Source organism: Hippocampus bargibanti, linkage group LG09 (genome assembly GCF_051943395.1).
Source record: "Hippocampus bargibanti isolate YZ-2025 linkage group LG09, ASM5194339v1, whole genome shotgun sequence".
NCBI classification, from domain to species: domain Eukaryota; kingdom Metazoa; phylum Chordata; class Actinopteri; order Syngnathiformes; family Syngnathidae; genus Hippocampus; species Hippocampus bargibanti.
In genome coordinates, this window is record NC_142742.1 from 22,968,483 (window position 1) to 22,995,576 (window position 27,094).

The 27,094-nt window shown below is 42.7% G+C and overlaps 1 protein-coding gene and 1 pseudogene across 2 annotated transcripts in view; one reads left to right on the forward strand and one right to left on the reverse strand.

Moving 5' to 3' along the window:
- Positions 1-27,094, forward strand: part of dicer1 (dicer 1, ribonuclease III) — a 141,695-nt gene that overhangs the window by 50,282 nt on the left and 64,319 nt on the right. For both annotated transcript variants that reach the window (XM_089005186.1, XM_089005187.1), the window contains 6 exons: positions 6,030-6,243; positions 6,864-7,017; positions 8,580-8,762; positions 11,886-11,991; positions 23,715-23,890; positions 25,013-25,724. In XM_089005186.1, the coding sequence (XP_088861312.1) occupies positions 6,030-6,243; positions 6,864-7,017; positions 8,580-8,762; positions 11,886-11,991; positions 23,715-23,890; positions 25,013-25,724 (1,545 nt within the window). The remainder of the gene's footprint in view (positions 1-6,029; positions 6,244-6,863; positions 7,018-8,579; positions 8,763-11,885; positions 11,992-23,714; positions 23,891-25,012; positions 25,725-27,094) is intronic.
- Positions 17,695-19,938, reverse strand: LOC148893989 (uncharacterized; annotated as a pseudogene).

The following is a 27,094-nucleotide window of genomic DNA, read 5'->3' on the forward strand; positions in this document are numbered from 1 at the left end:
ATTAAGGATAGAGAAGGCAATGTATTAACAGGTGCCAGTGTTGTGATGGCAAGATGGAAAGAGTACTTTCGAGATCTGATGAATAAGGAACATGTGAAGGAACAAAGAGTAGAAGATGTGACTGTTGTGGACCAAGATGTAGCAAACATTACCAAGGATGAAGTGTGGAGGGGGCTAAAGAGGATGAAGGGGGGAGAGACACTCAAGCCTGATGATTTACTAATCCACGTATGGAAGTGTCTAGGAGAGGTGGCTGTGGTGTTCCTGACTGGGTTATTCAAGATCTTAGATGGTGAGCAGATGCCTGAAAAATGGAGACGAAGTGTACTGTTGCTTATTTTTAAGAAGGGAGATGTCCCGAGTTGTAGTAACGACAGAGGAATAAAGTTGATGAGCCATCCAATGAAACTATGGGAAAAAGTAGTTGAAGCTAGACTAAGAGCTAAAGTGAGCATTTGTGAGTAACCGTATGGTTTCATGCCCCCCCCCCCAAAAAAAAATAAAAATAAAAATTAAAAAAAATAGAGTATGACAGATGCAGTGTTTGGTTTAAGAATGCTGATAGAGAAGTACAGAGAAGGTCAGAAGGAATTGCATTGTGTCTTTGTAGATCTGGAGAAAGCATACAGGACAGAGCGACAGGGTGCCCAGAGAAGAGCTGTGGTATTGCATTGAGTAAGTCTGGAGGGACAGAAAAGTATGCCAGAGCGGTGCAAGACATGTATCATGACTGTCAGTCAGTTGTGAGTTGTGCTGTCGGTGTGACAGAGGAATTCAAGGTGGAAGTGGGACTCCACCAGGGGTCAGCTCTGAGCCCCTTCTTATTCACTATGGTGATGGACAGCTTGAAAAATGATGTTAAACAAGAATCTCCTTGGACCGTGATGTTTGCAGATGACATTGTGATCTGTCGTTAGAACAGGGAACAGGTGTAAGAGAAACTAGAGATGTGGAGATATGCCCTGGAAAGGAGAGGAATGAAGATCACTCGCAGCAAGACGGAATATATGTGTGTGAATGATTGGGATCCAAGTGCAAGAGTGATGCTACAGGGAGAAGAGATAAAGAAGGTGGAGGATTTTAAGTACTTAGGGTCAACTGTCCAGAGCAATGGAGAGTGTGGAAAAGAGGTGAAGAAGCGTGTCCAGGCTGGCTGGAACGGCTGGAGAAAAATGACGGGTGTGATGTGTGATAGAATGGTTTCAGCTAGGATGAAAGGAAAAGTGTATAAAATGGTGGTGAGACCATCCTTGATGTTTGGACTGGAGATAGTGCCACTGAAGAAAAGACAGGAATCAGAGCTGGAGGTAGCATAGCTGAAGATGATGAGGTTTTCTTTGTGAGTGACCAGGTTGGATAGGATCAAGAATGAGTATCCAATATGAGGGACAACTCATATTAGAGGCTTTGGAGAGAAAGTCAGAGAAGCCAGACTGAGGTTGTTTGGACATGTCCAGAGGAGAGAGAGTGACTATATCGGATCGGGAGAAGGATGCCGGGCCTTGAACTGCCTCAAAGAAGCCATGAAGGTATCTGGTGTGAGAGAAGAGGATGCACAAAACCGGGTTAGATGGAGGACATTGATTCACTGTAGCGACCCCTGAAGGGAAAAGCCGAAAGGAAAAGAAGAATAAGTAGGAATTTTGTGTTGCCGTAGGACCCTTTATAGTATTTCAGAAACCCTGGATAGTAAATGTGTTAGTCGTCCAATTGGTGGTCGGAGCACTCGGGGCAGTGACCCCCAAACTAGACCAGTGGTTGCAACAGATCCTGGGAACAACAATGGCTATCTCGGTCCAGAAAAGCACAGTGCTGGGAACAACACAGACACTGAACCGTAAAGCTTCCTGGCATTTGGTAGAGGATCCGAGCGGAAAAAAAACAACAAAAAAAAACAAAAATTTGGTACGGACGCACCCAAGGTATAAGACGACAACTATTTATAGCAGGTGGGGAGGTAGTTTAACGGGTGGCAGTCTCCCCCAGCGTCAGTAAGGCTGTTGCCCTACATCGGGACTGGTTGGCCCCCTACTGGAGTATTCATCATTTGAGGCGGGGTCTACTTCATCCACTACTTCAGAGAATGTGGTGGGCCATGGCTCTCCATCCTACACCAGTCTTGTCTCGAGTCAGCGCTAGGTGGAATCGAGCCAGGTCGACCACTGAGATGGAGACGGCTACAGCTGGAGGACTGGACTATTTTTGTTGACCCCTCGGGGTGAGGGTTTTATAAAGGGGAGCATACTGTAAAGGCTGGTGCTCGCTAATCAGAATCAGAATCATATTTATTGCCAAGTATGTAGAACACACAAATAATTTGTCTCCGGTAGAACATGCTGCACGAGTATAAATAAAAATTGGAGAAAAATGGAGGCACTATACAGTCTATTTAGGTTACTGTTTAGGGAGTTAATGGCTTGGGGGAAGAAGGTGTTTAATAATAATAATAATCCATTTAAATGTCTGCTGAAGTTTGTTCGCATGGATCGGTAGCGCCAGCCTGAGGGGAGTAGCTGGAAAAGGGGGTGGGCAGGGTGCGGAGGAGGATAGTAGGATATTCCGCGCCATTGTTTGGATTCTTGAAGTGTGCAATTCCTCGAGAGTGGGTAGGACGGTGCCAATGATTTTTTCCGCCGTCCTAACTCAGTTGAAGTCTGATTTTGTCCATTTTTGTGGTGGCTCCGAACCAAACGGTGATGGAAGAACACAGGATGGATTTGATGAGAGCCGTGTAGAAATGTTGCATCACCTCCTTTGGCAGGCCATGCTTCTTTAGCAGCCTCAGGATGTACATCCTCTGTTGGGCCTTTCTTAGGATGGAGTTGGTGTTGACCTCCCACTTCATGTACTGGGTGATTCCTAGGAACATGAAGGTCTCAACCGTTGACACAAGGCTGTTTGATAGTGTGAGGGGCAGCTGTGGTGATGGATATTTCCTGATTTTCCTGAAGCCCACGATCATCTCTTGAACGTTTTCTGCTCTAGGTTCTAACGGCAGCACCGGAGCTCCAGCTGCTCTACTTGTTGTTGGTGTTCAGACTCGTGGCCGTCTTTGATGAGACCGATGACCCTGGTGTTGTCTGCAAACTTTCTGAATTATCAGCTGGGTACTTTGAGATGCAGTCGTTTGTGTAGACAGATAAGAGCAATGGAGAGAGAACGCATAAACAGGATCCTTGCGTAGGTTCCTGTGTTGTCGAGGTGCCCAAGGACATGGTGCAGCCCGATGTTGACTGCGTCCTGCACAGACCAGTGATGTTCTTTAGGTGGTTCAGCACGAGGCATTCAAAGGACTTCATGGCCACAGACATCAGAGTACCGTATTTTCACGACCAAACGTCGCACCGTGTGAAAAGGCGCAGTCTCATTTATGTGTGCCATTTCTGTATTTAACACACACATTGGGCGCACCGGATGAAAGGACGCAAGTTTTATATACGGTACATATCCTCTACTGCCATACGTACGTCCACTTCACAACAACACACAGGCATACAAGTATGCGTATTTAAAAAAAACAGATCGAAGCAAAACTGAGTTTGGTAGTGCTTTATTTATTAATTACAAAGGAATAACATTTTGTAATCATCACTCAATATGCGTCGGCATGGTAAAAAGGAGCACATTACCGGTACAGACTTTTCCGAAAGCTCAAACCACCGTACTAGCAGACACGTTCGCCCAAGCATCCACAATCCATTTGCAAACTGTGGCGTAACATCCAGCCCTTTTTGTTTGCCTTAAGAATGACGCCTGCTGGAAATGTCTCTTTAGGCAAAGTCTTTCTTTTTAAAAAAATCACCGGGAGTTTCTCTCCGTTAGCATGGCAGCCTTTTCACCAGCTTTTCAGAATAATTCGCCGGCCGTCGCTACAGTAGTCCCGGTCCGCATGGAAAAAATCATACAGTTTCATAAAACGCCAGCACCAAGACGGACCTCCTTGGAAATGTTCAATTTTCCTCCGCTCGCGTTACTGCTCTGAATGGGATGGTGACAGTCGAAACGCTCCTTATGCCCGCTCTTAGCTTGCTGATCCATTGCTCGAATCTTTCCTCCAACTCCGGCCACCTTGCCTTATGTCCGCGTATTATGTCACGACCGCTCCATTCCCATGTTCCTCGGCGTAACTGATAGCCTTCAGTTTAAACTGAGCTTCATAACCATATCTCTGTGCCATTTTCAGGGTTGTTAAAACAGCAATGTTCTGCATAAGGCACATACCTGTTCGTTTATACACAAACCACGCCCACACATCCCCCCCACATGTTCTCTCCCACATCCTCCTCATGGTGGTCTCTAAGACGTCCGCACTACAGGGCGCACTGCACATTTTGAAAAAAATCTGAGACGTTTATATGCGCCTTATGGTCGTGAAAATACGGTAACAGGTCTATAGTCATTCAATCCTGATACCCAGAATGTATATATATATATATATATATATATATATATATATATATATATATATATATATATATATATATATATATATATACAGTGGAGCCTTGACTTACGAACTTAATTGGTTCCCAGAAAGAGTGTGTAAGGGAAAAAGTGTGTATCCAAACAATAATTTCCCATAGGAAACCATTAAAATGAGAATAATCAGTTCCCAGGTCTCCATAAAATATAATTTTCAACTAAATAAGCCTTAAAACTACACACGACATACCTTATTCTATGTATAATAAAGGTGCTATTGTATTGTAATCAAAGAAATACACTGCACTGTATAATAAAGTCACTTTATTTACATTTGTGATGGTCGTTGATGGCTCTTAATTGACACCTATTGCTTTCTGACTTGTAAGGTCTTACGAAACCGTGGCATCATTCATCATGTTGACGATCCTCATAGCCAGTCTTTTCTGGGTGGAACTGTTCAATAAAAGCCTGCACATCACAATTTCTTCCATGCTGCTTTCTAGGATCGAAGGGTAACATCATGCCAAGCCTTTTCTATCAGCTAAGCAGGCGGCAGAGACGTAGGTGTTGGCAGAGATTTTATTACAACAAAAGGCGCGAGTCCGATGATTCCACAGACTCGACAAAAGAAGGCGGACAGGGGCGATCCGTCCAGCCTATCAAGTTAAGCCAAATAAAATGGCACGCGGTGGTGAAAAAAAAAATACATGCCATCCCAGATAGAAACGAACTTGCGCAATCGCGGCTAACAATCACCTTGGGCGATGATTCCACGGACCCGACAAAAAAGCCTATCAAGCTAGGCAACAATCGCGGCTAACAATCACCTCGGGCGAAGCAAACTCTTGTGCTGGCAAGTCTAAGACACTGGCGAGGCGTCGTAATTATGTCACATGGTGACAGTGACTCGTTGAAACGTCCCAATATCGGTGATCAGGGAATTGACATCAGCTGGCGGAGGTCGGGAGCGGCGGCCCCGCCCCAGCTGTGAACTCTCACGTGACAATTTTGGTTTCATTAGTCACGTGAAAGCATCGACTAAATAACACCTTTGTGTAAAGCTTTTAGGTGAAGGGTGGTAGCAATAGTGGACTTAGCATACCGCGCTCTTTATTTGTAGAATGGTAGTAGAAAGTTATTCTCAGGGAAGTGACACCCAGCGTGGGAAAACTGTCAGGCTGAGATTCACATGACAGCCGCGGTGCGCACATGTGACGCCACAAACACACACCTCGTTCGTGTTTCTCAATGATCTCCTTCTTCTCCTCTACTGTAATTTTGTTTTGTGTCTTCTTTGGCTGAACACGAGCCTGTGGTGGGGTCTTTTTCGGTACAATAACGGCAAAAGTATCGTTGGAGACGATCGATGTGTGCACTCATAGAAAGGAGGTGTGGAAAGGCAGGCCGGCTGGGGCGCTGTTTAGTCGTGTGCTTTTGTGTTCTGAGCCGTGGTGGGGGGTGTGTATCGCGAAAATAGTGCTTAATCCAAGGTTTAATTTTCATAAATGTAACGATCGTAAACTGAAAAGTTCCTCAGGCAAGGTGTTCATAAACTGAGGCCCCATTGTATGTATATATGTGATGATTGTATCCCCTTCCAACAGATCCCCCATTTTCCGGTCTATACACGCTCGGGTGAGGTGACAATCTCCATTGAGCTACAGAAGTCTGGTTTCAACCTCACCGCCAGCGAGCTTGACCTCATTATTCGCCTGCACCAGTACATCTTCTCCCATATCCTTCGTTTAGAGAAGCCTGCTCTGGAATTCAAGCCTCGATTTGCGGACTCTGCTTACTGTGTTCTACCTCTTAATGTTGGTGAGTGGGCATGTACTCAGAATGTGTTGTTATTCAGGTGTATGGTGTAATAGTAATTGATTAGCATTGGTCTGCTCAGTTAAATATTTAATTTTCAGGATTGATTTAGCATTAACAGAAATCAACTGAGTTTTGTTTACTTTCTGTTCTCAATTTCTGATTATTGTGTAGCTAAACAAAGTGAGCTTTCTGGTCAGAAGGACACTCGCTGCCACAAAGTATCGAACTCAGAATCTGATTTATTGGCATGAAAAACACAGGACATTTCTTTTCCCTGTTCCAAGCCATCTAGAGAAAGAGGAAAGAAACAACCACTGCAGTTTCCTGTAAGAAAAAGAAAAAGAAATGACAGCCCATTAAAAGGAGAATTATGTGAGAGACTTAGACAGAGACCGGGAAAGGGACCGAGACCAGGAGCAACACAGCGGCAGCGAGACAGCGAGAGCGAGGCAGAGAGAAAGCCCGGTATCAAGAGAGAGGGAGAGGGAGGATAGCTCTGAGCATGGTTAGTTTAGGTGCAAAAAATATGTTATACCTCGGAGCTGCATTAATGTATCCTTTTAATTGAGCATGTTCAGACAGAATAGAATACGGTCCATCATTTCAATTTATTTTTATAGTTGGAGCGTCCAACATGCTTGATATGGACTTCAAGTTCATGGAGGACATTGAAAAGTCTGAGGCCCGGACTGGCATTCCAACTACTCATTTTACCGAACAAAACCCTTTTATCTTCAAATTGGAGGATTACCAGGATGCTGTCATCATTCCAAGGTACGTTTGGAAAAAGTAGTAGTTACATGTAGAATTCCAAGAGATTTTGTCATGTCACTTATTTTATTTGAAACATCCCTGAAATCATTCAGAAGGCAGCTACTTTTGGCAACATCTTGGAGCTAACTCGAGGTTGAAAAAAAAAGCTTGACTTCAAGACCTTTAAAGGACAACCGACACTATTTTTTTGTTTCCTAAGTGACATCAGAAAAACGTTTTATAGCATCTAAAATACCCAAAACACGCAGGCTGATATTTTTAGTCAAATGCAAAACACCTATAAAAATGACTTAAAGTGTCCCAAAACTGCCACTAAATGAGATAGGAACTGGGGAGATTCAGAAAGTCTCGCCCCCTTGTTCGTGACGTCACTATTGGTCACACACTGCCTTGCTCTAGAATCAAAACAATGGGTTCAGAGAGTTCAGATTCTGTGATGCTTTCTTGTTTGTTACTCATCTAGTTAGGGAATAAGAATTTGAATCTTATTCCCTTAAGTCCTTAAGAGGAAAGCATAAATGTTTGCAATCGATTAAAGCAGTCCTTCCATATCAATTTGAGCCGTCTGGACTCCAATGTAGCGCCCAGAAAATGCACAAGATGGTGCACAAGCTCCGTTGGAAATGGGCTGCTTTGTCCGCTGGGAATTTGTGCAAACTTAGACCTTCTTTATGCGTGTTACTGCAGGCTGTGAAACACAACGATTCACCATCGCATTATTTATGTAGTTTTCCCTCTAATTTCGCGATCAACATGGTGTTTTCAGATGAAAAAAACTACCCAAAAATTCATTGCGTGTTGCTTTTTCGGTCACAGGCGTTCCCTCCGTGATGTCACTTAGGGCATCGGCATCAAGTTGAAAACAAGACTTCCTGAATATCCAGTGCGAATCTTAAAAGTATTATATAGCTATATGCGGTGGAATCTTTGTAAAATGCGCTCAGTAGAAGTCATTTGAAGTGATTTTACAAATTATGGATGTTGTCCTTTAAGGGAATGTTTTTACGCATAGGTTAAAGCATGTTGTACATGTTCAATGTCAACGTATTTTAGCATAATGTGATCAGGCAGCTGACAACTTTTGCTTTTGTTTGTGTGTGTGTGTGTGTTTGTTTGTGTGTGTGTGTGTGTGTGCGTGTGTGTGTGTGTGTGTGTGTGTGTGTGTGTGTGTGTGTGTGTGTGTGTGTGTGTGTGTGTGTGTGTGTGTGTGTTGCTATTAGCGCTAACGTTAGTCAATGCCTGGCATCTCAGTGACCCATTTGACCATCTGTCCGTGCTTTGTCTATTCGATGCCGTTTGATCAATTTTTATCCGTTGGTGCCACGTAAAACCCACACAGTCCTTTGAATTTGACCCTGTGTCATTTGCCATAAGGGTTATCGAAACTTTGATTTTGATACCATTTTGTTTATATTAACTGATAGGCTGGATGGGCAAGACATTCACAGATCTGAGTTGACTTTTTTCATCTTTCTCAAGTTATATTTCTGAATAGCAGCAAAATCAGAAATTAAAGGAAAAATTAATGTGAACTCATTTTTTCTTTGCTCATCCTCTCCTAGGTACCGTAATTTTGACCAGCCTCATCGCTTTTATGTCGCAGATGTGTACACAGATCTTACACCGCTCAGTAAGTTTCCTTCACCTGAATATGAGACATTTGCTGAGTACTACAAAACAAAGTACAACCTGGATCTGTCTAACCTGAATCAGCCACTTTTGGATGTGGACCATACTTCATCCAGGTTAGTAATACGTGCATATAATTTACAATTGTAATGAAGGACAGTCGAGTCTTGTTATATCGATATCGATCTCGGGAGTCTGAAAAATTATCAATATAACCGTACTATCGATATATCCGATCCTGCGCCGAACTGCAAGCCGGGGCAATAAATGGGGGTTCTTTGATATGGCATGTAATTTTCTCATTGGGTTCATTGATTGCGTATCTAGCATTCTTTTGTACTGTAGTGAAGTGAAAACTAAACTTATTCATTAAATAAAAACGTCTTTACACTTTTTTAATGATTATTTCCTTTCAAAAATTCAACCAATGCAAAATTCTCACGTTGTTCTATACACACGAGAGAAACCACGAACGCCAGCTTGTACTAACATATGAAAAACAGTGATTATTGCAAGCGATAAAGATATCTGAATACAACACAATTAAATACATGTATGGAAAACAAAAACTGAAACGTTTACATTACTTACGTTGAAGTATTCTGCGGCAAACTCTTTCACGATGAAGGATTTGCTTGTGGGATTGTCCTCCACAGCCACGATTGCCTTGTACGTCGTTCCAATATCACAATTCTTATGTTTCCCCATGGTTGAAATTGATGTTGAACAACCGTACTGTTTATAAGAAGACTATAGTATTGTAACGTTTGGCGCTTGTGTTGTTATTGTTGGGTGGCCGGTCTTGTCGGGGGAGCGCGCGTCGACACACGGAGAAGGGAGGACCCGACAACGGGGTTCGAGAGAGTGCCTGAATAGAATGACTGCGTAACAACAGCTCCTGTTTGTATGTGATAACTGCTACGTTTTGTTCTTAAAAAGAGCGACCCACTATACCAGCGACTATGCACATCATTTGCCACGCTGAAGGGCATTACAGTATGTTTCAGATGCTATTGCAGCAGTAATGAAAGATGTGAGCTCCGCTACGGCGCTTTTCTTGTGCTCGAGGATGACAGTTCAAAACAGGGAAGCTGGTCACGTGACTGGGGGATCTTTAATATGGCATGTAATTTTCTCCTTTTTTAATGACTACAGGTATTTCTTTTCTAAATTTCAACCAATGCAAAATCCTCACGCTTCAGCAGACAAAACCATAAACATTGTTGCAAAAAACGATTGAATTCATATACAGTCTTATTATGCAATACATACTTTAAAATAATCTTCCATCGTCTTCCCCTTTTGACCTTTTAACACAAACGATTCAATATTGTTTAACATTTCTAAACAACCTGATGCATTTTCTCTCAACTCTAAGTAAGATCGATGAGAAGGTTTCTTCAGCCGTCATCTGTACAAAAGTGAAGGTTTCGGACGTTTCGCCTCCTATCCAAGAGGCTTTGTCAGCGAACTAAAGTCTGACTGGTCGTATCGGCCCCATTTATATATCCCTAATGTCCAGACATGGACACAGCTATGATAGGTCCCTACTCTCAGGTTGGGGGGGGGGGGGGGGGGGGGGGGACCCCTCCCTGTGGCCCCACTGATTGTTCCTACATTCCTGACTAACGACTGGCCTATTACCCCCACTGCCCCCGGTATCACCTCATCAGCATAACGACCCTCATCAGCATTGCGAAAGTTGCCTAACCTGTTTTGCCTAAGCAGGCTATTGTATGAGCGATCCAAATTGAACCTCACCCCACCAGACCGGTTTAATGAAGGATTTTGTTGTTTTATAAGAATCGCTTCTTTTACGCCCCTTTCAAACCATGTATGTTCTTTCGCTAAGATTTTAACCTCATTGTCGTCAAATGAGTGGTTGCTAGCTTTTAGGTGCAAATGTACTGCCGATTGATTTTGGCCACAGGGAGGGGTCCCCCGCCCCCCCAACCTGAGAGTAGGGACCTATCATAGCTGTGTCCGGCGCCACCATGTCTGGACATTAGGGATATATTAATGGAGCCGATACGACCAGTCAGACTTTAGTTCGCTGACGAAGCCTCTTGGATAGGAGGCGAAACGTCCGAAACCTTCACTTTTGTACAGATGACGGCTGAAGAAACCTTCTCATCGATGGACCACTCCTGTACGACTGAGAGCTTACACAGACGTCTAAGTAAGATCGTAATTCCATAACACTTTGCAACGCTTGTGTCTTTGTTGGAATAGGTGTGTATGCTGTTGGTTCTTCATCCTCATCATCCTCGTTATTCTGGGAATATTCTGGGGCATATTTGGCTTTAATTTCTGTTGCCTTGTAATTCGTTCCAAGGTCACAATTCTTACGTTTCCCCATGGTTGAAATTGGTGTCAAAGATGCTATTGCAGCTCTGCTACACTGTGCAAGACACAGAAGCTGGTCACGTGACCAACGGTGTGACCGATACAGATTTCTATAATTGTGGTACTGTATAGAAATCTCTAAGCAAATATCGATTAAGATGCTTTTGTATCGATATAAACAGAGCAAAATGGCCGGCGGGAGATGAAAAAGGGCACCGTAGTAACCTGATTATCATAATAACCATGTATCGTACTAAACTGAACTAATTATACATAAAAAGACTAGAAATTTGCCGGGAAATGAAAATAGTATCGTAATAAGCAGTACTGTCAATATAACCGATATGGATATAACGAGACTTTACTGTATTTACAGTGCTGTTCAAAATAATAGCAGTGCAATGTGACTAACCAGAATATCCCTGGTCTTGCATCTTGGATAAGAAGCGAAACGTCTGACACCTTCAAAGAAGTACAGATGACGGCTGAAGAAACATTTTCATCCATTTGCATGCCATTATTAAAAAAATAAAATAAAATAAAAATCCCCTGAAAAAAATCCGCGATGCACTGAAGCCGCAATAAGTGAACCGCGAAGTAGCGAGGGATCACTGTACAAGCTAACGACTGTGTGTGTGCGCGTGCGCGTGTGTGTGTGTGTGTGTGTGTGTGTGTGTGTGTGTGTGTGTGTGTGTGTGCATGCGTGCGTGTATGTGTGTGTGCGTGCGTGTGCGTGTGTGTGTGTGTGTGTGTCTCACACGAATACATGAATGTCAGAGATAATGAAACAGAAAACTGTCAAAATTCTCCGAATAACTGTTATGTTATGTGGATCTGTTTTGTTCATTAACTTTGGTTGTATTTATACAGAATTGCTTGTCTTGTGCTCACAGGCTTAATCTTTTAACACCTCGTCACTTAAACCAAAAAGGCAAAGCATTGCCTCTCAGTAGTGCAGAGAAGAGGAAAGCAAAATGGGAAAGTCTCCAAAATAAACAGGTAATGCCTTTTTGGTTACCTATACGTACAAACGTCTTTTCATCCGAAATATTCATATTACAAAACGCCTCAACAGTGAAATGTGCACCTTTCAAAAAAAAATATTTTTTTTGCATTCTTTTGTCATGCTATCGAAGGATTGTTAAAAGCTGACAAAAGAAAATTGTTCGTGGATAACAGACAAAATCTACTTCTGAGGAGAGCATTCACAAAAGAGGGGGAAAAAAGGAGATAAGGGCGTAAAACTAAAGCAACCGTCATTTTTATTCTTTACTCTGCTATTTGTTACATTCTGCATATCTCTCATGTTTTGTTCAGTAATGTAATTGTAATGTGGTTTGTTGCATATTTGAATGAATTTTTATGATTTCTAAACATTAATGGGGTGGTGGAACACATTACAGGGAAAATGCATCTAGAAAATTGTCTAGTTCTTACAAAATTTTCTAGCTCTGAAACGTCTTCTTGAATCAATTAATTTCATGAGTAGACTATTTACTTGACATGTGACATACACATGCACGCACGCACACACACACACACACACAGTGTTGGTGCTGTCAAATGATCAGAAGTATCATGATGAAATTCAGAGTAAACTCAATTAATCAGATTTTTGTCTATTCTTAATTTCATTTTGTTTCTTATTGTCCTGTTGGTCCCATTTTTATGCTCTCATTATCAGACAATCTTGGAATGTAGCCACAAGGGGGCACAAGCCAGTGTCTTATTGTGCCGGTCCCAAGCCCGGATAAATACAGAGGGTTGTGTCAGGAAGGACATCCGACGTAAACATTTTTGCCAAAACAAATATGCGAATCAAACCTCTGAATCCCATACCGGATCGGTCAAGGCCCGGGTTAACAACGGCCGCCATTGGTACTGTTGACCTTCAGGGTACCAGTGGAAAATTGACTACTGTTGGTCGAAGAAGGAGAGGAGGGAGGTGTGCCCGGAGGAAAAGAGAGAAATGGAACGCCAAGAGTATAGAACTAAGAGTAGGAACTTTGAATGTAGGAACAATGACAGGTAAAGGTCAAGAGCTGGTTGACATGATGCAGAGAAGGAAGGTAGACATACTGTGTGTCCAGGAGACCAGGTGGAAAGGGAGCAAGGCTAGAAGCTTAGGGTCAGGGTTTAAGTTGTTCTATCATGGTGAAGACAAAAAGAGAAATGGAGTTGGGGTTATCTTAAAAGAGGAATACTCCAGATGAGGAACGCTGAAGGACTGATGGTGGTTGACTTTGCGAAGAGAATGGAAATGGCTATTGTGAATACTTTCAGAAGAGACAGGAACATAGGTGACCTATAAGAGTGGAGGCAGAAGTACACAGGTAGACTACATTTTGTGTCAACGGCGCCATCTAAAGGAAATCAGTGACTGCAAAGTAGTGGTTGGTGAGGGTGTAGCCAGACAGCATAGGTTGGTGGTGTGTAGGATGACGCTGGCAGTGAGGAAGATGAAGAAACCAAAGGCTGAAGTGAGGACAAAATGGTGGAAGTTGAAAAAGGAAGAGTGTTGCATGAGATTTAGGAAGGAGGTAAGACAAGCACTGGGTGGGCAAGAGGTCCTTCCAGATGACTGGCAAACTACAGCGAACATAATCAGAGACACAGGTCGGAAAGCACTTGGTGTATCGAGTGGAAGAAAGGTAGATAAAGAGACTTGGTGGTGGAATGGGGAGGTGCAGGAGTGTATACAGAGAAGAGGTTAGCAAAGAAGAAGTGGGACAGTGAGAGGATGGACGAGAGTAGACAGCAGTACAAGGAGATGTAGCGCACTGTTAAAGTGAAGGTGGCAAAGGCCAAACAAGAGGCCTATGATGACTTGTATGCTCGGCTGGACAGCAAGGAAGGCGAGACTGATCTTTACAGGCTGGCGAGACAGAGAGACAAAGATGGTAAGGACCTTCAGCAGGTTTGGGTGATTAAGGATAGAGATGGCAATGTATTAACAGGTGCCAGTAGTGTGATGGTAAGATAGAAATAGTACTTTGAAGAATTGAGGAATGAGGAAAATGAGAAGGAACAAAGAGTAGAAGACATGACTATTGTGGACCAAGAGGTAGCAAGTATTAGCAAGGATGAAGTGAGGAGGGTGCTGAAGAGGATGAAGCGGGAAAAGGCACTCGGGCCTGATGGATTGGATTGGATTGGATTTGCCTTTATTATTCTCGCAGTGGAGAAATTTACATTTCACAGCAGCAAAGTTATGAAAGAAATGAAAGTAGAAAAGCAAAACATACGAGCTGCTGGAAAGGCAGCCACTCTCGCGGCGCCGTCTTGAAGTCAAAACAAAAAAAACCTAAATAACAAATAACATGACAACACAAAGACACAGAGAGACATTCATTCTTAAGCACTTTCTGTACCCTCTTTGTTACATAAAGCAGTTGAAAAGCAGTTGAAAGCAGGAGAGGATCAAAGTGTCTCTTCACCAGGGATCAGTGACATCATGGTGGAATGTGCACGTCGACTACAAGCTAAATGTTGAAAGCAAACACGCAGCTGTAGCATCCATTGACGAAAATAGATTGTCTCACATCTCCTGTCCTCCATAAATCAGCTTCAATTCCATCCCGCGACAGTTGCATATACGCATCGGCGCTCTGCGCTGACGCTCCTTCCTTCTTATCGCGGGCTCCTCAAGCCATCTATCCATCCAGCCGCAGACTGTCCAACAGCACCGACCTTCCACTGAACAAAGCGGGGCTGTGAAGATGCTGCCCATTACGGGCGGAAAAAAGCACAATGGCCCCTTTGGTGTCCAGCGATGACAGTCGAATGGCACCGACATTCCTCCCATTCAAAAACAGTACTGGCATATCCATGCTGCCGAAAAGGCGCAACCGCTCGGGCGCCATCTTGGACTCCTACGCCAATCTTAATTAAACCAGACGCGTGGATGTGTCTTTTTATTTCTTTTATTTCATAAATCTCCTCCAATGCAAAACATTGTAAATAACAAAACATAATTAACAACGTGTGGTCGTATAGTGGTTATTTACAGAAAAAGAGAATACAACACAAGTTCATGTTATTTACATGATGTCCCTGAACGCATCATACGCAGAGACTCGCGGTGCGCTTGCAAGGGCGCACAGTTCAACCCGCCACGAACATTCACGGGCAAATGAAACACGACACAAGAAAGTAAATATTGCACAATAAAAACGAAATGAAACAATTATTACCTGCAACACAGTATGGCAGAAGGGATGGGTGAAGTCGCGTGGGTTTCGTCTTGTGATTAACTACGCGATAGAAAAGCACTATGAAGCACATGTGCTTCAAAGTTCCACTCCACAAAACGTGAAGTAAATAATGACACAAAAAGTAATCTGGACTCGAAATGTATAAGGGAACTAATTAGATAACACTAGACAGTATAAAAGGGGAAACAAAATAAGATATTGTCATGAACATGCGCGTTAATCGAGACCAACAGAAAATTGCGACTCACCATAAATCTCCTCCAGCTTTTTTTGGAACTATGGGCGGGACATGGTGCCACACTGTGCACCGTTGCGTCACTTCCTTCATAATTTAATAATCTAAGTGCAAAACTCCGTTACATAAAACCCCCTTAAATTATGCAGAAGTGAGGCAACATACACACGGAAGACAACAGAAAGACCAACAGGCAAAATAGACAAGGTTATCGGGCAAAGATGTACAAGCAAGTCAATCATAGGAATTCTTCTTTCAGAAGTGTGAAGGAATAGGGTGGTTCAAAACCCATTCCTATCACAGACTAGTAGAAATGCCATTTACATTTCACAAAACAGCACATAACTACACCCGTTACTGAGAAGCCATAAAGATAATGGCGACAATTGGCACACAGCACAAGCCGAAAAAAAAGAATCAAATGGTCATATTAAACCCACATTAATGTTGGCATCCCGACTCTGATAGGACATTTCACATATCAGCCTGTCAGGGGGTTTAACTGTCCTACCACATCTTGTGAAATTGACGGGGCCCTGTGTGTCTTTTGGTTGTGTGCAAATGACCTCCTCAAGTTCAGTCTCATCTGGGGGTGAGTCAGGAGTCGAGTGTGCTATATCAAACACCGGGTCTGTCGAAAGTTCAGTCTGTGTGTGGATATCATGGCCTACTGACTGACTTCTCTCACTGACATCCCCCCGACATGCATCGGCGGAATCATGCTCTGAAGAGAAGTGCTCATGTTCCTCTGTCTGAGCCGGAGACTGCATGACCCAGTTCTCAGTGCGCAGCTGAGTGTCCTCCTGATCATCAGGAACTGAGCTTTTGTCACTCCCACAATGTGCGTCCATCTCTGACCCATCTGAACACGAACCAGGCTCCACCTGCCCCGAGAATGTCAAGAAGTCAATCGGGAGCAGTAAGTTCCTGTGTACGACCTTCTCTCTACCTTTGGGATCATCCCGGATCCTGTACACATTGATCAGCGGATTGGCGGATTGGATTTACCAATCGAGGTTTGGAAGTGTCATGGTGTTCCTGACTGGGTTATTCAACAAGATCTTAGATGGTGAACAGATGCCTGAAGAATGAGACAAAGTGTACCCGTGCCCATTTTTAAGAACGAAGGAGATGTGCAGAGTTGTACTAACTACAGAGGAATAAAGTTGTTGAGCCGTACAATGAAACTCTGGGAAAGAGTAGTTGAAGCTGGACTAAGAGCAGAAGTGAACATTTGTGAGCAGCAGTATGGCTTCATGCCAAAAAAAGAGTACAACAGATGCAGTGTTTGCTTTAAGAATGCTGAATACAGAGAAGGTCAGAAGGAATTGCATTGTCTTTGTAGATCTGGAGATAGCGTATGACCGGGTGCCCAGAGAAGAGCTGTGGTATTGCATGAGGAAGTCTGGAGTGACAGAAAAGTATGTCAGAGCGGTGCAGGACATGCATCATGACTGGAAGACAGTTGTGAGGTGTGCTGTCGGTTTGACTGAGGAATTCAAGGTGGAGGTTGGACTCCACCAGGGGTCAGCTCTGAGCCTCTTCTTGTTTGCTATGGTGATGCACAGGCTGACAGACGATGTTAGACAAGAATATCCTTGGACCATGATGTTTGCAGATGACATTGTGATCTGTAGCGAGTACTGGGAACAGGTGGCGGAGAAACTAGAGATGTGGATATATGCCCTTGAAAGGAGAGGAATGAAGATCAGTCCCAGCAAGACGGAATATATGTGTGTGAATGAGAGGGATCCAACTGCAAGAGTCATGCTACAGGGAGAAGAGATAAAGAAGGTGGAGGATATTGAGTACTTGGGGTCAACTGTCCAGAGAAATGGAGAGTGTGGAAAAGAGGTGAAGCGTGTCCAGGCAGGCTGGAGCGGCTGGAGAAAAATGTCAGGTGTGATGCGTGATAGCAGGGTTTCCGCTAGGATGAAAGGAAAGGTGTATAAAACAGTGGTGAGACCAGCCATGGTGTTTGGACTGGAGACAGTGCCACTGAAGAAAAGATAGGAAGCAGAGCTGGAGGTAGCAGAGCTGAAGATGTATAGGTTTTCTTTGGGAGTGACCAGGTTGCATAGGATAAGGAATGAGTACATTAGAGGGACAACTCATATTAGAGGCTTTGGAGAGAAAGTCAGAGAGGCCAGGCTGAGATGGTTTGGACATGTCCAGAGGAGAGAGAGTGACTATATCGGGAGAAGAATGCTGAGCCTTGAACTGGCAGGCAGGAGACCGAGAGGACGAGCGAAAAGGAGGTTTATGAATGTGGTCAAAGAGGACATGAAGGTAGTTGGTGTGAGAGAAGAGGATGCATAAAACCGGGATAGATGGAGGACAGTGATTCGCTGTGGCGACCCCTGAGGGGAAACACCAAAAGGAAAATAAGATTATCAGGCAATCTTGGATCAATTTTCTTTGTGCTAAATACAAACATTTACTCATGCAACAATTTCAAATTTTAATTTTAAAGAACATTTATTTCACTTGGCGCAACTGTCCATTAATCACAATTAAAAAAAAAAACCTGCAAAAGCGTAACATGCCAGATGCATCCGTGTGTGTATTAAAAAAAATCCTTGATGTGTTGCAACCACTCGTCTAATTTTGGGTCACTGCCCCGAGTGCTCCAACCACTACAGGCACCACTGTTACCTTTGCCTTCCAGGGTCTCTCTAGCAGCTCCCCTCTGAGCCCTTGCTATTTCTGTAGTTTCTCGTGTTCCTTCTTTCTAATGTTTCCGTCACTTCCATCTACATCCACTGCAACGACTTTCCTCTGCCCTTTACCTATGATTATGATTACCTAGTTCGTTTGCCATTACCACATCAGTCTGTATCTGGAAGTCCCATAGGATCTTTGCTCGGTCATTCTCTTCCATCTTTGAAGGTGTTTCTCATTTTGACCTTGAGGTTTCCAGTCGACGCTCCGCACAGATGTTTCAGGAGACGATGCCAGCCACCTGGTTATGATGCTCTCGGCTAGGCTTTCCCTGACAGCATTTTACACCTTGCAGTTATGTGTTGGATTTTCTCAATATCCCCTTTGTACAACCTACACCTTGGGTCTTGTCTGGTGTGGTATATCTGTGTCTCTCTAGCCACTTATAGGACCTTTTGAGATCAGCCACTTTAGTTATGGTTCGGTGGTGCTTCCCATGTAAGGACTTTTCCTCCCATAATGGTCCCTCTTCCAGCATCTCATCCTCTGTTGCCCATTGTCTGAGATATACTCTGAGTACATCATCCGTTGGAGCCTTCTCTTTGATTCATGGAGCTTGGATGTTTAATCCTGGAAAGTGGTTCTGACACTCGCTAGTCCCCGGCCTCCTTCCTTACAGCTTGCGTACAGTCTCAGGGTGCTGGATTTGGGATGGAACCCACCGTGCATGGTTAGGAGCTTTTGGGTCTTAACATCCATGGTATGAATCTCTTCCTTTGGTCTCTTTATTGATTCTGCAGGGTATCTGATCACTGGCAGGGTATGGCTGTTTATTGCCTATGTCTTGTTTTTGCCATTGAACAGGTTTCTTAGGACTTGCCTCACCAGTTGGATGAATTTGGCCGTAGCAGCTCTCCTTACTATGAGGTTACCATCGGCTTGTGGTACTTGTAGCTGTTTTCAATGTCTGTGCTTGTTCCTTCAGGGAGTGATACCCCTTCAGTGTGGACTACTTTGCCACTCTTAATCACCATCCGACTACATTTCTCTAGCCCGAATGACATCCATATGTCATTACTGAAGATTGTGGTTGTGTGGATCAGGGAGTCAATGTCTCTTTCGCTCTAAGCATACAGCTTTATGTCATCCATGTCGAGGAGGGGACTGATTGTAGGTCCGTGATCCAACTCTCTTTCTTTGGCCAACTTATTCTTACTGCAGGATATCTGATCATTGTCAGGGCATAGCTCTTTATTGCCCGGGTTTTCTTAGGACTTGCCTCACCCTTTGAAGGTATTTGGGTGTGGCCACTTTCCTTGTTGCCAGATTGAGGTTGCCGTTGGCTTGTGGTATACCGAGGTACTTGTCGCTGTGTTCAATGTCTGCTATCTTTCTTTGAGGGAGTGACACTGTAAAGTCTCGTTATATCGATATTGTTTATATTTATAATACTGCTTATTACTACACTATTTTCATTTCCCGTGCACATTTCTAGTATTTTTATGTATAATTAGTTCCGTTTAGTACGATTCGTGGTTTTTACGATAATCCGGTTACTACGGTGCTCTTTTTCATCTCCCGCCGGCCATTTTGCTTTGTTTATATCGATGCAAAAGATATTTAAGATGAATCGATATTTGCTTAGGGGTTTCTATACAGTATCACTATTATCAAAATCTGTATCGGTCGCGCCATTGGTCGACTTGGTCATGTGACTTGGTCACGTGAGTTTGTTACGTGACCAGCTCCCGTGTAGCAGAGCCATATTCATTTTCAGACGCTAGCTCGTGTGTAGCAGACGAGATTGAAGTGTTTGTGTTAAAAGGTAAAAATGGGAAGCAGAAGAAGATTGATGACTTTTTTAAATTGTATACATAATACAGTAAGATGTAAGCGTTGCAGTTTCCCTGTTGTGTTATGTACATGCCCACTGTACTGTATATGAATGCAATCATTTTTTGCAACAATGTTTCTTGTTTTGTCTGCTGAAGCGTGATTTTGAAAATTACCATACATTCCATACTGTGTATCATAGGACAACCGATGACACTTTTTATTCAAATGCGAAACACCAATAAAAATGACTTCACGCCAAGACGTCTTGCATTGCTTGTGAATCCAAACAATCGCTTCAGATTCGGATAATATGCTTTCTTGTTACACATCCAGTTATGAATATAATTCAAATACACTGTAGTTCTGAAGAGGAAAGCATACATGTTTGCAATCGATTAAATAATTTAATGTGCCATTTTGAGGCAACATTGGGGGAACATCTTTCACCCAAAAAAAAGAGGCACAAAATGGTGAGCTCATATGGCCAGCTGCGTTTCTTATATGGTGCTTGGATGCCCTCTTTTGGCGGCTTTTGTTAATGCAGTTCGGCGCAGGACGGAGTTATCGACAGTACGGTTATGTCGACATTTTTTCTCACTCCCGAGAATATCGATATCACGAGACTTTACTCTATCTATCTATCTATCTATCTATCTATCTATCTATCTATCTATCTATCTATCTATCTATCTATCTATCTATCTATCTATATCTCGTCACTGACAAAAGTCAATGCTAATATCGGAACAACAAATAACTTGACTTGTTGATCTATTGGACTCAGAAATGGCTTATATTATATGAAAGGCAAAGCCCTCTGGATTCAGTTTATTGTACCAAAATAGTTATGTATCATTCATTGAGTTTTATTATTTAATTAGGACAGAAAGGTCAGATTTTGCTTGGGCAATAGTCTTGTCACATACAAAAATAATGTAGAAAGTATACATACATTTCATTTTAAATGCACAAATATGCTACAACACGGAAGTAATTTTTTTTAGCTTGGAAGACTGCATCCATACGTCTCGGCAATGATCATCAAGAGCCTGAAGGCCAAGTCTGCCACTAAGGTGGCAGACATCTTTAATGTGTCCTGATGTCAAGTGGAGAGGATAAGACAAAGATTTGAAGAAACCGGTGACGTTCATGACAAGCCCAGGTTAGGCAGACCCCGTAAGACAACTAACTGTTCAAGAGGACCGTTTGTTGCTTTACCAGTCCAAGGTCAGCTGTTTTTCAACTGCAGCGGAGCTACATGAGAACTGGTCACCAGGAATACAGCTGTATTTTGTTGTATTTCAAGTTGATGCATCACACAACCACAGCAACAATTACTGTTGCTTGTATTCCCCGCACCTTTATAATGTGGTGCGCACTATATATTAAATATTTTTTTAATTGGGCATTCATTGAAGTTGTACCATATAGTTCGCAGCACCTTCTAGTGCGGAAAATCTGATAATATTGGAGCGTTTTGTTAAAAAAAAAAAAAAAAAAAAAAAACAACAGTTGTCATGTGCAGCAAAATGTTTTTTGCAAGGAACGAATGCCAGCATGTACAAACATGAAAAACAGTGATTGTTGCAAGCGATAAAGATATCTGAATGAAACACAATTACATACTTGGATGGAAAACAAAAACTGCAACGTTTACATTACTTACGGTGATGAAGTATTCTGCTGCACGTCTAACTCTTTCGCGATGAAGGATTTGCTTGTTGGATTGTCCTCCACAGCCACGATTGCCTTGTACGTTGTTCGGATATCACATTTCTTACGTTTCCCCATGGTTGAAATTGGTGTCAAACAACAGTAGTGTATATAAGTCCACTGTATATAGTAGTGTATATATCTCCACTGTGAGACTAATAAAGGCAAATACAATCCAATCCAATAAGCTCTGCTACGGTTTTTTTATTATGCTCGGTAAGACAGGTCAAAACACGGAAGCTGGTCACGTGACTGGAGCTTGGGAGGACCCGACAACGGGGTTCGAGAGAGCGCCTGAATAGAATGACTGAGCTGTGGCGTAACAACAGCTCCTGTTTCTATCTGTATGTGATAACTGCTATGTTTTGTTATTAAAAAGACTGACCCGCTATAGCAGCGACTGTGCACAACATTTCCCATGCTGAGGGGCATTACAGTATGTTTCAGATGCTATTTCAGCAGTAATGAAAGACGTGAGCTCTGCTCCGAATTTTTTTATTGATCTCGCGTATGACAGGTCAAAACACGGAAGCCGGTTACGTGACTGGGGGATCTTTAATACAGTATGGCATGTACAGTAATTTTCAAAATCATCGCGCTTCAGAAGACAAAACAATAAACATTGTTGAAAAAAAACGATTGCATTCATATACAGTACAGTACAGTGTACATGTACATAACACTGCAACAGGGAAACTGTAACGCTTACATCTTATGCAATTAAAAAAAATCAATCTTCTTCTGCTTCCCATTTTCACCTTTTAACACAAACGATTCAATCTTGTTTAACATTTCTACAAAAACATGATGCATTTTCTCTGGATTCTAAGTAAGATCGTACGTCCGTAGCACCTTGCAAAGCTTGTGTCTTTGTTGCAATAGGTGTGTATTCAGTTGGTTCTTCATCCTCATCATCCTCGTCATTGTGGGAATCTTCTGGGGCATACTTGGCTTTGATTTCATGTTGGATTCTCCTCAACAGCCACGATTGTCTTTTATTTCGTTCCGAGGTCACAGTTCTTCCGTTTCGCTATGGTTCAATACGGTAGAAAACGGCGTCTGCTACACTGCAAGACACAGGAGCTGGTCACGTAACCAAGTCACATGACCAAGTCACGTGGCCAAGTCACGTCACCAAGTCAACCAAAGGCACGACCGATACAGATTTCGATAATGGTGGTACTGTATAGAAACTCCTAAGCAAATATCGATTCACCTTAAGTATGTTTTGTATTGATATAAACAGAGCAAAATGGCCGGCGGGAGATGAAAAAGAGCACCGTAGTAACCGGATTATCGTAATAACCATGAATCGTACTAAACGAAACTAATTATACATAAAAAGACTAGACTTTACTGTATATTATATTTATAAGCTCCTTTCGTAACTCTCAAGGACACTTTACAGTCACAGAATAACACTTCTCTGCGGGTGAGCAGTGGCAGCCAAATCCCCCGGCGTTCACTCAACCCATAAGTTTCACCCTCGTCTCAGCAACCACAGCACAAATCATCAAGGATCATTAATAGAACAGAAAAAACTACTCTTCTTTCACCTATTGTCAAATATGAAATGTGGCCAAAATGTGAGTCCCATTTCTGTTTTTTTTTTGTTCACGTAGCCATAACTATTGGGTACTAAGTTTTATTATCTATTCAACACACTCTCCATATACCATATTTATTCGATTATAACGTGCGCACATGTATAACGCGCACCCCTAATTTTCAATTAACTCATGGTTCAGTATGGGCGAGGCGAGGAAAAGAAATCAACTGTAGTGAAAGAAATGGTAATCAACAATAAAAAAAGGAATGCATGTGATCTGGGTCTTTCCGAGAATCGAAACTGAAGGGCGAAAATAGCCATGGAAATGCTGCCCCCTCCTGAAAGGGATAAAGCATTCAATATATATATATATGAGACTTTTTTCCCAGGCCTCGTTTATAACGCGCACCCAAACTTTGAGTTCGTTTTAGGTTGAAATTGTGTGCGTTTTACTCAAATAAATGTGGTATTTGTTTTCTAATTCAGTTCATGCAACAACTTTTGTGTTTTTTAGATCCTAGTTCCAGAGCTTTGTGCCATCCACCCCATCCCAGCATCTCTTTGGAGGAAAGCAGTTTGTTTGCCCAGTGTTCTCTACCGTCTCCACTGCCTCTTGACAGCAGAGGAACTCAGATTCCAGACAGCCAGTGAAGCTGGAGTAGGATCACAAATCCTTCCTCCTAATTTCAGGTATTGAATTTACACATTTGTCTTCTCAACACAATTCAAAACGGCGCCGCGAGAGTGGCTGCCTTTCCAGCAGTTCATGTAATTACTTTTTTCTACTTTCAGTTCTTTCATCACTTTGCTGCCGTAAAATGTACATTTCTCCACTGCGAGACTAATAAAGGCAAATCCAATCCAATCCAGTTGAAGAAGCACAAATAGTTTTCTTGGCTGCCTCTTTGTACTCCCACCTTTGCACTGACAACATCTTCCACATTGCATTCTTTAATCGCCGGGTTGTACTGCGTGACACATCTGCAATACATGTCAGAAATTGTAGCTGTTTATAATACACATTATCTTTTGTGATTATTACATTTTTTCAAATTAATAACTAATCGTAATAATGAAATGACATAGTAAAGTTTCCCAGCTAGGTTTGTCAATACACAAGGCATCTTGAATGGAAATTTCTTTGTCATTATTGAGAGGATCCACCCCACACAGCCTATAGTTAATGCAGTGAAACAAGCTAGCTTGGCAGCGTGTGTGTGTGTGTGAGGGGGGGGGTGTATATAAAGAAGTCCATGGACACACACACCATCTATGCCACATCCTTTTTGTTTGATTTCACAATACTGTACAACAAAATGACATCTCGGTTCCTCCCTTCAGCAGTGGATTAATCCACTAATGCTGTCATTGATCTAAGGCGGCGCGACTTCATGCAGTCATATGCCTTGAATGGATGCTTGTTGCCTATATCGTATAGTCATGTACAAAACCTCTGAGTCATTCATTTTTATTTCTGAAGACGGTACTTTGGAAAATAAAAAAACGTAGTACTGAAGCCGCGAAAAGTTAAGCGAGGATTACTGTACTTCAGCCTGAGACCAGTGCAGCTTGTCATCTGTCTACAGCCATACCATACTATGTTTGTATTTGGGCACTTTCTTCATCACACCATGGCGTGTTCCAAATAATTTTCGTGACTTATTTAGACTCATCCTGGGACTAACGTGAAGGTAAACACATTTAGTAACCCAAACCTAAAACTAACCAACACTGCAAATTTCCTACTCGAACAATTGTGCTCAAGAAATATGATTCAGTCAGGTAAAACAGAATATTCTTTCTTTCTTCCAGGTATCCAAACTTGGACTTTGGATGGAAGAAGTCAATTGACAGCAAAATAGTAATCTCATTAGCTGAAGATAATGACATTCATTGTGACATCAAGACACCGTATTCAGTTTCTTTGATGGATGACAATTGTCCTCATCATTCCCAAGCCGTCGTCAGTTGTGGCAAGGAGTTTGCAAATGGCTCCACTCTAATTTCTTACAATGGTGGCAGTAGTCTCTCAGAAGCAGAGCACAGTCACCAACATAATTACCAATGCTCCCAGGGTAGCTTTCTTGAACTGCTTAGACCTAAGACATTGCAAAGCCCTACCTCAGTTCCTGTGCAGCCCTCTCACAGCTTGAAGACTCCCGTCACATGTCCTCCACACCACGGTGATGATTGCACACTGGAAAGGAACTCCGGCCACAGGAATAATGCTACCTCAACTTATAGCCCAGCCGAAGAGGTTCCCAATGCTCACAAAGCACCTTCACATCATTTTGCTGCTGTCTTGCATCCCAGCGAATTGTTAGGAGATGCTATAAAAAGACTGGGGCCCAACCCTGGCCTCATCCTACAAGCCTTGACCCTTTCCAATGCCAGTGATGGTTTCAATCTCGAACGGCTAGAAATGCTGGGTGATTCGTTCCTCAAACACGCCATCACCACATATCTGTTTTGCACCTACCCCGATGCCCATGAGGGCAGGCTCAGCTACATGCGCAGCAAGAAGGTGAGTCCCAAACCGCAATTGAAATTAACTCATTTTTCGCCTTTCAAACCATATGTTCTTTCGCTAAAATTTTAACCTCATTGTCGTCAAATGAGTGGTTGCTAGCTTTTAGGTGCATATGTACTGCCGATTGAGGCCCACTAGGATTATCCCTGCGATGTTGATAGTCTTTTTTGAGAATGTGTTTAGTCTCCCCAATCTACTATTCTTTACAAATTTCATTCTTACAATGTATTGAATAAACTACATTACTTTGTTGTTCATTTGGCAGCCTATCTTTTGGATGCACTAAATTTTGCCTTAAAGTGTTTATCGGTTTGAAATAAGTAGGAATTTTGTGCTGCCAAAGGACTCTGTAGTTTTTCAGAAACTCCTGCAAAAAATAAAGAAAACTCACAATACCCTTCCTGCATCTGGCTGCAACTTTTATCATCTTTCCACCTGCTTGCTGTCTCGCCGCACATCTTTGCGTACTTACAATGTTGAAATCTTCTTTTTGGCTTTTCCTTTCAAGGGTTGACACAGTGTCCTTTTTTTGTACATGCTCTTCTCTCACACTAGCTACCTTTATGTCCTCTTTGTTAACGTACATAAACCTCCTCTGACGCCTTCCTTTCGGTCTCCTGCCTGGCAGTTCAAGGCTCAACATTCTTCTCCCAATGTATTCACTGTCTCTCCTCTGTTCATGACCAAACCATCTCAGTCTGACCTCTGTGACTTTCTGTCCAAAACCTTTAACATGGGTTGTCCCTCTGATATACTCATTCCTGATCATTTCAAACCTGGTTACTCCCAAAGAAAATCTCAACATCTACATCTCTGCTCCCTCGAGCTCTGCTTCCTGTGTTTTCTTCAGTGCCACTGTCTCCAGTGCACACACCTTTCCTTTCATCTTAGGTGAAAAGTCTATCACACATCACACTTGACATTTTTCACCAGCCGGTCCAGCCTGCCTGTACACGCTTCTTCACTTCTTTTCCACACTCTCAATTGCTCTGGACAGTTGACCCCAAGTACTAGTAAAGTAGTAAAGTAGTAAAGTCCAAGGAGGTTCCTGGCTAACATCATTTGTCAGTCTGTCCATCACCATAGCGAATAAGAAGCAATTCACAGCTGACCCCTGGTGGAGTCCCATCTCCACCTTGAATTCCTCCGTCACACTGACAGCACACCTCACAACAGTCATCATACATGTCCTGCACTGCTCTGACATTCTTTTCTGTCACTCAGAACTTCCTCTTGCAATACCTAGTTCTTCTCTTGGCACCCCGTCATACGCTTTCCCAGCTTACAAAGACACAATGCAGTTCCCTCTGACCTTCTATGTACTTCTCTATCAACATTCTTGAAGCAACCATTGCATCTGTCAT